The sequence below is a fragment of the Xiphias gladius genome, chromosome 6, assembly GCF_016859285.1.
Source record: "Xiphias gladius isolate SHS-SW01 ecotype Sanya breed wild chromosome 6, ASM1685928v1, whole genome shotgun sequence".
NCBI classification, from domain to species: domain Eukaryota; kingdom Metazoa; phylum Chordata; class Actinopteri; order Istiophoriformes; family Xiphiidae; genus Xiphias; species Xiphias gladius.
Window position 1 is genome coordinate 13,828,315 of NC_053405.1, and position 9,578 is coordinate 13,837,892.

The 9,578-nt window shown below is 40.7% G+C and overlaps 2 protein-coding genes across 3 annotated transcripts in view; both read right to left on the reverse strand.

The window, feature by feature from the left end:
* Positions 1–3,850, reverse strand: part of psmd1 (proteasome 26S subunit, non-ATPase 1) — a 45,363-nt gene extending 41,513 nt beyond the window's left edge. Inside the window, exons 1-5 of the mRNA XM_040128620.1 lie at positions 3,642–3,850; positions 1,579–1,622; positions 1,243–1,316; positions 574–743; positions 68–276 (exon numbers count right to left, since the gene is read on the reverse strand). Coding sequence (XP_039984554.1) covers positions 68–276; positions 574–743; positions 1,243–1,316; positions 1,579–1,622; positions 3,642–3,657 — 513 coding nt within the window. The 5' untranslated portion in view covers positions 3,658–3,850. The remainder of the gene's footprint in view (positions 1–67; positions 277–573; positions 744–1,242; positions 1,317–1,578; positions 1,623–3,641) is intronic.
* Positions 3,851–4,969: 1,119 nt separating this feature from the next.
* Positions 4,970–9,378, reverse strand: LOC120791345. 2 transcript variants are annotated; one of them, XM_040129745.1, is made up of 3 exons: positions 7,811–9,378; positions 7,064–7,177; positions 4,970–6,443 (listed from the first exon to the last, which is right to left on the reverse strand). In XM_040129745.1, the coding sequence occupies exons 1-3, from the start codon at positions 8,763–8,765 to the stop codon at positions 6,346–6,348; spliced, it is 1,167 nt and encodes a 388-aa protein (XP_039985679.1). In that variant the 5' UTR covers positions 8,766–9,378; the 3' UTR covers positions 4,970–6,345. The 2 variants fall into 2 exon arrangements, with proteins under 2 accessions (XP_039985679.1, XP_039985680.1); XM_040129746.1 differs by lacking the exon at positions 7,064–7,177.
* Between the last annotated feature and the right edge of the window lie 200 nt (positions 9,379–9,578).

Genomic DNA, 9,578 nt, shown 5'->3' on the forward strand with positions numbered 1-9,578 from the left:
TGTTCAGTATTAAAACCAGCAGTAGATATTCCAAACTAATGCCGAGTCAGCTACAATAGCTGCTGACCGATTCTAAGATGGTCCTCTCAAACATGTCAAGGCGCCTGGTCTCCAGGGCGATGCCGATGGCCTGCTTGTACTTGTGATCGTCAAGGCAACGCAGGAACATCTTGTTGACAATGCCCTCCAGGCGGGGATCAATGCTCTTCTTCTCCTCGTCCTCTGGCAGTTCGGCATTCTCCACTCGTAGCTTGGTGTAGTGGTCGATACATTTGGCTAGAGGACACAAAAAAAAAGGATGAAAAGAGGGCCTTCATTTCACTCCTGGATTCAAAGACTTAGTTCAAGTCAGTATCTTGTTCCATGTGTCATTCACTGGCTTTCTCTACCAGAAGGCTCTGCCACTTTTGTAAGCTGAGGTATGTTTTTTTTCCCCATTTAAGTTGTGTACTTCAAACTGGCAGGTGTATCAGGTAGACAGCAGTCTCCAAACAACAGAAAATGTCACATGATCACTAAAAAAAGCAGGTCAGTAAAGTAAATGAGGTCAAATGGTTTTGTTTGATCACTCACCAATGATGGTCTCAACATATTCTGAGTCATCTGTGACATTGAAGAGATCTCCAGCACCAAGAGCATAGTTCAGAGATTCCTCAAAGGCTCCGAGGTGGTAGAAAACCTTAGAGGCCACCAGGGCAGCAAATTCTCTGCTCCGAAACGTCTCATCCTCATACAATACCTCACTGTGAGTAGACAATGAATGATTACATAAGATTGAAAACTTGCACTAACGAGATATTTTGTATTACTATTGAATGTATATGTATTACCAAATCTACATAAACTGTGTTTTCTATGACCCACAGAGCCCTTTGTGCCATAGAGCAGCAACCTCTGATACTAGGAAGGAGTCAGAGATTTGCTTAAGAACCTTCTCAATCATACCTGATGCGAGGATATTCAGTACTCTGCTTGTGAAAATGAGGCACATTGCAAACTGCACTGCCCTGCTTAATTTCATCTGCATCTGCTGTAATGTGCCAATATTGTTTTGAATGTCTTACCACTTATTAGATAGGTGATTTTGTCAAACACCTTTTTTTTTTTTTAGCTTTGAGTTAAAGTAAATCTTTCTCCCTACTTCAAGCAAAGAAATAAATGAGTAGGAGTCTAACTTGATGTTGCCTAACTTAACATTTTTAAGTCCGTTATAGTTTCCAAACTTATAGAAGTCATACTTACATTTTATCTACTGATCCTGAAATCTCAGCCCAGAAGTCATTCACGATGGAGTCTAGCTTGTGCAGAGCAAACTCCTGCAAATAAAACAAGGGATACTACATTCAGATCATTTACATTTTAACTTTTGTCAGACTGAAATTGTGTCATTACTTAACATCCAGCTCCACGAGGGACCAATGTCCTACAACTTGTGTGCTTTTACCAGTAAATAAAAACATCTACATGTACTCGCTACACTTCTGAAGAGCATTTTACATGACATGATTTTATATTCTCTCTGTATGAAAGTCTGCCATCTTCAAGCACCTGGTCCACTACTCAGCAACCAGTTCTTACCTTGAGCTGTGGCTCCTCCTCGTCAAGGAGTGAAATAATACCAGCTAAATAAAGAAAAACAAAACTGATTAAGTGGTTGCTTGATTCAAAAAGTTCATATACCTTCTTTTTCATCAATATATAGATTTTAAATATCAAGTTTTTAAAACATAAAATAAGCCACTTGAGCCACACATTATATTGAAAAGCGGTCTAGTAAATTACAAAATATTAACAAATAACACTTAAAGGGTATAGTGCTTTTCCTCTTCAAACATTCACGTTCAAATACAGTATCTGTCCATAATCGTTTCTTAATTAACCCCATCAGCCCCAGTGGTATGCCAGTGTGTAGACTACTGTTTAAATGAGGATTGCACACAAACCAATTGGTCTATCTCACTGTCAATCAACATATCACCCCCCCAGTCTTTTAGGCAAAATGATCTATTATACTTGCTTTTAAAACTTCTTTGTGTGTCATTAAGGCAATCCAATCAACAATTGAGCGTCAATGTTAGGTTCTGTCCCATTCAATGTAATGGGGAAAGATGCTGTAGAGACTCCACTGAATAGTTACCTCTGTTAGTCAGTGGTTAATGATGTTTTTATAAACAAACATTCTTGTTGCTGACCCTTGACCCTATGAAGTCAGAATGGTTAGGGACACAGTATGATTTGAGTGAAACCTGAGTATAAGTTATTTTGTGTATATTTTTGTTGCTTCACTTTATCAATTTTTGCCTAGTTTATTTATGGTTATGAAGCTTTTGTGAAACTCAGTTTCTGTCAGTTTCACTAAAAACCTTAAAGATGTCACTGGTAGTTGGATTACTGTTGTGTATATCATATCTGATCATATGTAGTATATGATATTTGACAACTTCAGAGTTTTGATAAAATGCATTTTATAACATTTTTTTCTGGGTGAAACTAAATTCTATGTTTATATAATCCATCAAAAATCTTGAATGCAACTATTCACATTGAATAATTATCCTTTTTAGAATACTCCTGCTCATTCTGAAAAAAAATGATGTGAAATAAATTCATAGTTGAAACTAATGAGACTTTGAGTGGCTGATAAATGTAGAGTTGCAACGAACTATTATTTTCATTGTCAATTAATCTGTAGATTATTTTTTCAATTTATCGGTTATTAGTTAAATCTATGAAATGTCAAAAGTCTGTCAAAAAATGCAAACCAAAAATCTGCAGAGCGGAAAATATATGACAAAGCAGCATGAAAAGCAGGAAATCTGATTTGAGAAGATGGAATTTAGACACTATTTGGCATTGTTTTACTATATTTGTTTGAAAAAGGCCTGAAATGATTAAACGATTACCAGTGATGAAGTGATTAGTTTTATTTTATTTTTAAGTTTTAAGTTTTAATTTTATTTTTGGGCTGATCGACTAATCAAGTGATCGTCTCGCAAGTAGCACAAAAAGTTTCTTGGGCCTGGGGCTCAAAGGGTTACAGAGGTTAGATGGCAGGTGCATTTCTTTAAAAGTTTACATTTTCAGTAAAAAAAAAAAAAAAAAAAATCAAAGTAGGAATATTCAAATACCGGGACACCAGTTATATTTAAAGAAAACAACTCCAAAACTAATAAGAAATTCAGACGATAAAACATATTGTACCGTAGCAAAAAGAACTACTTAAATTTAAACTTGTTTTGCAAAACTACAGAGACAGTAGGATGTATTAAATGGACAAAATAATATATAACACCTGTTTCTTGGGAAATCGTTGCCAAGCTGAAAACCATTTTTATGCTGTCGTAAACAATTAAATTGAATAACTTATCTGAACAGCAGAGATCCTCTACAACACTGTTAGCATTAATGTTGCCACAACTTATTATGAATTCCTAATCCTTTAATAAAATTGCATTGGCTAAAATTTTCTCCACGTTACAGCAAACACACACTGCAAATGTGTGTTTGGAAATGTGAAAGATGTTACTGTTACCGGCGAAAGGATGACTGACTACTGTTACATTAGCTGTGTGACTCAGCTAATTCAATGGCAGCTAGCTAAAGCCACGGCTACCAAAATAAAAACACTTTCTACGACTTACCGGCAGATGTTATCATGACTGGCTCTTTATTCCCTCCTCAGCTCCAAGATCCTGGTTCGACGGCGGAATTCCGTACGGTTTTGGAGGGGGTAGATAAAGAAGATAAAAGCGTTGTAGTATCTGACACAGAGGAACCAAACGTAGCCGCTGCTAACTTCTTTTTGTCCAACACCGTAGGTCCCCTTCTACAGGACCTCCGCTTTGCACGGCCTCATTTGCGCCTGCCTAAAAAGACACAACGAACTATTAAACTATCCACTATATCCTCGTCCGTCGGACCAACCCGTGTTTTCTTGATAAAATGAAATATTGTACAGCTTCTTGTCGAGCGTAAAAGGGATTATGGAAGTATAGTAGAGGAACTTATTTATGGACCGGCATTTCTGTGTACCATACATCTATGCTGTGTACCCAGCTGACTCCTCGTTGGGGTCAAAATGTCTTTCTAAAGCTTTCTCTTTTATTTAGTAAATAGCAAGTGGTATATTTATGTGTTTTGGTGTTGCTATTTAAACATGAGCCTTCCATGTAAAACCTATGTAGCCCACTCCCGGGCTAGTTTATTTTGCTGTTTTTTTGTATAATTGTAGTTTTACTGGTATCATAGGCTCTTGACCTTTTACTGTCTGGTGTTACACACTTATGTGCGCTTTTTATGAGTTTCTTAATAACGACTAGTGAATAAAAAGAAAAAAAATATCCCTTCTGTGCACAGCTCACTTAGGAACTATTCATATTTGTCTGTTCTGCTGCTCATATTGTGGAATTTGACAGTTCAATAAAAAAAATAAATATTGGTGAAAGGCTTACCAAGCAAATTAAGTTGATTAAAATCAGTGGAACAATGTGGCTGTCATGCTGGCAAAGGTAATACATGACAGTATAGTGTTGACTGAAGGACCTTTCCACTTACACCAGCTGCCAATATCTGAATTTTAGTCTGGTCAAAGAATAGGTAGAAAATATCCGTTTTTACTGGAGATACACATACGTTTAAATGTGTTTATTTATATGAATAGACAGACTAGTTTGTACATTAAAACATAAAAAGTGAAAAGAAGACTGCTCCATTTCTGTTCAAGATTGTTATTGTCAAAGGAGCTCATCTAAGGCACAATATCCTGATAAATGAAAGTGAAAACAATTAAAATATCACATTGCTGGACCACAGCCAGAAAAAAATTAAAAGAGCTGAGCCCCTTACAAATCCCAGTTAGTCCTGTTCTCTGTGCAGTGAGTACAGTTTTTCTACGCCAGGATACCACCTGGCCCCAGACTAGTTGTGTGATAATTTAATACAATAATATAGGAAATTGCCAAATATATATACTCAGTTACCACTTTATTAGGAATAGCATACTAATACTCGGTAGGGCCTCCCTTCACTCTCAAAAAAGCCTCAATTCTTCGAGACGTGGATTCCCAACATGATGGATACATTCCTGGGGGATTCTGGTCCATGTTGATATGACTGCATCACATCATTTTTGCAGATTTGTCAGCTGCCCATCCCAAAGATGTTCTGTTGGATTCAGATCTGGTCACTGAGGAGGCCCCTGAAGTACACTCAACTCATTGTCATGTTCCTGGAACCAGTCTGAGGTTACTTTTGCTTTGTGACATGGTGCATTATCATGTTGGAAGTAGTCATTAGAAGAGGGTAAACTGTGGCCTTAAAGGGATGCACGCGGTTCAGCAACAATCCTCCATACTATGTGGTCTGAGTTGCTGTTCTGCTCACCACAGTTTTAAAGATTGGTTTTCTGAGTCACTGAAGCCTTTCTGTCAGCTCGAACCAGTCTGGCCATTCTCCTCCGACCTTTCTCATCAACAAAGTGTTTCAGTCTGCGGAAATGCTGCTCACGGGATGTTTTTAGCTTTTGCCACCATTCTACGTAAACTCTAGAGAATATTGTGTACGAAGATCCCAGGAGATCAGCAGTTTCAGAAATACTCTGACATCAAAAAATATGCCAAGGTCAAAGTCACTGAGATCACATATTTCCCCATACTGATAAAGTGCTCAGTGAGTGCATGTTAAACTAGCATAATATGGGTTTTCAAACTAAATGTTGACACAGGGACCCTTTATAAATATAGGGCTTCACAGTCAGGTACATTAATAAAGAACAACCCACCTTAAGGCCCTTATTGTGTCAGATGATATTGTGCTTTAATGGTGTATATTCCAAAATAATGTTTGATTTAATTGGTTCAAGCCAGCTGACACACAGTAAGCCTGGAGTTTTGGGGGCCCACGGAGCAGTTGCCCTCTTTGTCCAGTCGCTAATCTCGTCCTGTGTTTCACCATGTATCGCGATAAAGGAGTACTTGTGCTGTAAAATGACTAGCGTCACCATTCTGCAGTCCCAACCTGTCATAAGGTAACGTACATGTGTCCAGCTAAAGGTCTCTGCCAAAAAAACTGTGGCGTTAATGTGATACAGCTGGTGTGACTAACTGATCTGCACATACACAATAAAACCCGTCTTGATCAAAGACAATGTGTACATTTGACTATAACAACGTATTGCTATAGGACAAGAATCACGTTGGCTCAGCAGTGGGGATATTGAGTACCATGAAGAAACACTATAAGACGTTATAAGGCTCTGTAGCACCATGGGGCCAACTTTTCTCTTAACGGTAAAACCAGAGTTGTCCATAGTGATAGGCCTGCAGCCAAAGGTCACATGTCCTGCCATCAGCTGTCCCCTCCAGCTGGTTCTCCATTCACATGACGTCCAGCAGTCATGGAATTGGTTTTCAGAGGGATGCCTTCCTCTACACTTCCAGCGTCACCTGAAAAACAATTACAATACAGTTACTTACGGTGGGGTTGACCTTAACCCTTGACCTGTGTGCTTCCTACATGCAGTGCTGTAGCCTTTGCAACGTTGTGTCAAGCATGGCTAAATGGTCAATTTAACATTAAAGTGCTGTAACACTGTTGTGTATAGATTCAATCTGATGATCAGTCCATCAAGGATGTAATTTTGTTTTGTTTCAATTTACTTTTTGTTTCATCCATTTTATTTCAACCTGCCTTATTTCCTTCAGCTTCAGTCAGTGAATTTCAGAGTTTTTCCAAACTGTACTTCACCACTTGAACATGGAAAGGCATTGATAAAAAGGGCAAAAGATTTATTTAAATTTCTTGTTTTTTCTTGTTTTACCAAGATGCAAAATATTTGGCAACATTGCACTCTGGTATATTGAGGCTGGCAACCTTTATCCATGCCTTTTGCTCATATAGTGCAATCTGGGGTAGGCTCCTGGCCCAGAAGAACTATGAACAGGACTAAGCTGGTGAATAAAATGGATGTAGAAAAGAATAGAAAAGAAAAGAAAACAAAAGAAAAGAAAAGAAAAGATGTGAGAGTGGAAACTCCTGTCAGACTGAATTTGGACAATGCAGCTACCTCTTTGCCTGCTGGTTGTAGAGCTGTTTGCCTGACCTCCTGCTCCTCTTCTCTGAGGCCAGAACAAACATCGGAATGGCCAGAAAAGCGGGTTCCTTCTATTTCTGGTATTATCTAAAAGGCAATAATAAAGCATTTAACAATTTGGCAGCTTATCTAAGGACCTGATTGTTTCATGAATGCTCCTTTTGTTCCTGGGCCTTTGCAGCCATGCCTGGGAAGAAAAAATGGGGGCAGAAATGTGCGGTCTTGTGAATGTCATGGATTGACCTACATAATGGGCCACTCTAACACAAATCACTGCCGTGTTTGCCAGATATTTCATTGGGTTTACAAATATCCTATCATAAGCAAAGGTATTCTATCTTCCAAGAACTTTGAGCGATTTTATGGTTTTCTAAATGTATGGTCAACTTATTTCTTTTCCTGAGGCATCATCATTTCCCGGCGTGTAATAATTACATGCTGTATGAGTTGTGGGATTGCGTGATATCTGTCCAATAGGCCCACCATTTCAAGTGTTTTTGATGGTGTCAGAATGTGTAGCAGTTTTTCATTTTTGGCTGTCAAATATTTAATGAATCATCAAAGGTGCTCTAGTCAAAGACACCAGGGTTCAAACTTCATGTTAACAAGCATCAAAAAAATCTCCATGTGTTAAGGCCAACATTAGATTTCACAAGTTTTGCATTATATTACAATAATTACAAACTACTTAAAGAACATGGGTATTGTATGTTATTAAACCTGCAGTTTGAGATGAGTATATAACTTTGCAGGCGTTTTTCTTGATGCTGAGCATTTTGGCCTCCGTCTTCGGGATGAAACAGCCGACCCATATTGTCTCTGGTGGATGTCTGTTGAACACTGAGCGGATCCGACACTCCAGGAGTTGCGCACACCGTTGCGTCTCGGCGCTCTCCAGCCCGGTGCGTATTAATCCAATCAGAGCTGGTTGGGCGATTCTGGCACGTTTCGTTCGCGCCTTTACGTCCTTCAGGATCTCCTTTAAGCACACCCCGTTGGAATCCTTGCCGACGAATGTCTCCCTGAAGAGGAAGATGATGACAGAGGACTCTATCGCTCGCTTTAGGCTGCAAACGTTCGCGGTCCTCGTTGCTGTTCTCTGAGCGTTGCCGTTGCGCGTCTGCCGCCTCCCCTCCTCCATGTCCTCTCCCTCCGGACAGGTTCTCAGATCCAGATCCCCGGGCCGCACCGTCAGAGGTATCTCAGTGCATTTAGCTGCCTCAGTCTTGCTGCAGGTGAGGTTTTCACCCGCCGCGTCGTCCTGGTTGCCCGGGTTGGAGGAGTGGGGCTGTCCGTTGCTGGTCGCACGGTCGCCGCTGTGAAACATGTCACGCATGAACTCCTGCAATGTCCCTCCGTCGCCCCCGTCCACCTCTTTACTTTGACAGGCGTCGCTGACCAAATAAATCCTCTCTTTACCACCGATCAGAGCTATGGTGTTCTGAAACTCCCTCTCCTCCGCGGGCAGAACGTCCTCCAGGGAGTCCGGGTCTGCCATCCTTGCGCAACTACGGCTACGTGGATCCGCTTGGTTTTTGCGGTGAACCCCCTCACGCCATTCACTGCCACCTTGCTGTCCGGTGAAGTGCTGGAAAAAAAAACTTAACGCTCGTCGCGAACACGAGTCGGAGGGAGGGAGTAAGTGCTCAGCGTCTGCTGCTATTGGCTGGTCCATTTCACGGGCGGGGTCAACTGTCAGTCGCTGCGCGCAACGCGGTCTCGTCCGAGGGTAATTAAGTTAATCTTTGATGGCTAATTAAACACAGAATATCGATTCGATAATAAAAATTAATTAATTTCATCAAGAAGGTCATGTAACGGCGGCAACGTGGTCTTCGAAAGGAAAAGAGTGTTTTTTTTTTCACGAGTCTCTCAGCGATAATGCGAGAGATCCGGGGTTGGACCGCGGATGATGAAATCTCAGGGTGCGGAGGTGGCTTCCCTCAGGCCCGCTGTTCTCCTGGAAGAGAGTGCTGCCTTCCCTCCAATGCGGCAGATTCCCGACTTCCCGAAGGAAAGAGGGGAACAAGGAGTCACAAGCGCCAACTTCGACACAAGAGCTTCAATTGACGCACCTGCTTCGTCCACACAATTGTCAAAAATATTTTCTGTGAGGCTGGACTTCTTGAATACCTTTCACCCTCCACTACATCAGCAGACTGCTGCGCTCCCAAGACTCTAATCCTTTAATCCGCACATGACCGTTCTTTAATTAAAAGGCGCTGTCCGTCTGGATCGAGACACGCATTACATAATTTTGGCTGCAGAGTCCGTGCGGGGATTGCCTCATTGTTTGCCGATGAATAAATGATATACCAAGTCCGACCAAAAACAAGGCAGAGGCCTCTGCCTTTGACCTTTAGACATGGTGAACATTGATTGGTTGGGTGGTGAGTTTGTTGTCTGGCTCCTCTTCAAACAAAACCTCCATTACATACCAAATGATGAAGTTACTGCTTCTTTTGGTATTAGGTTTATATCTTATATA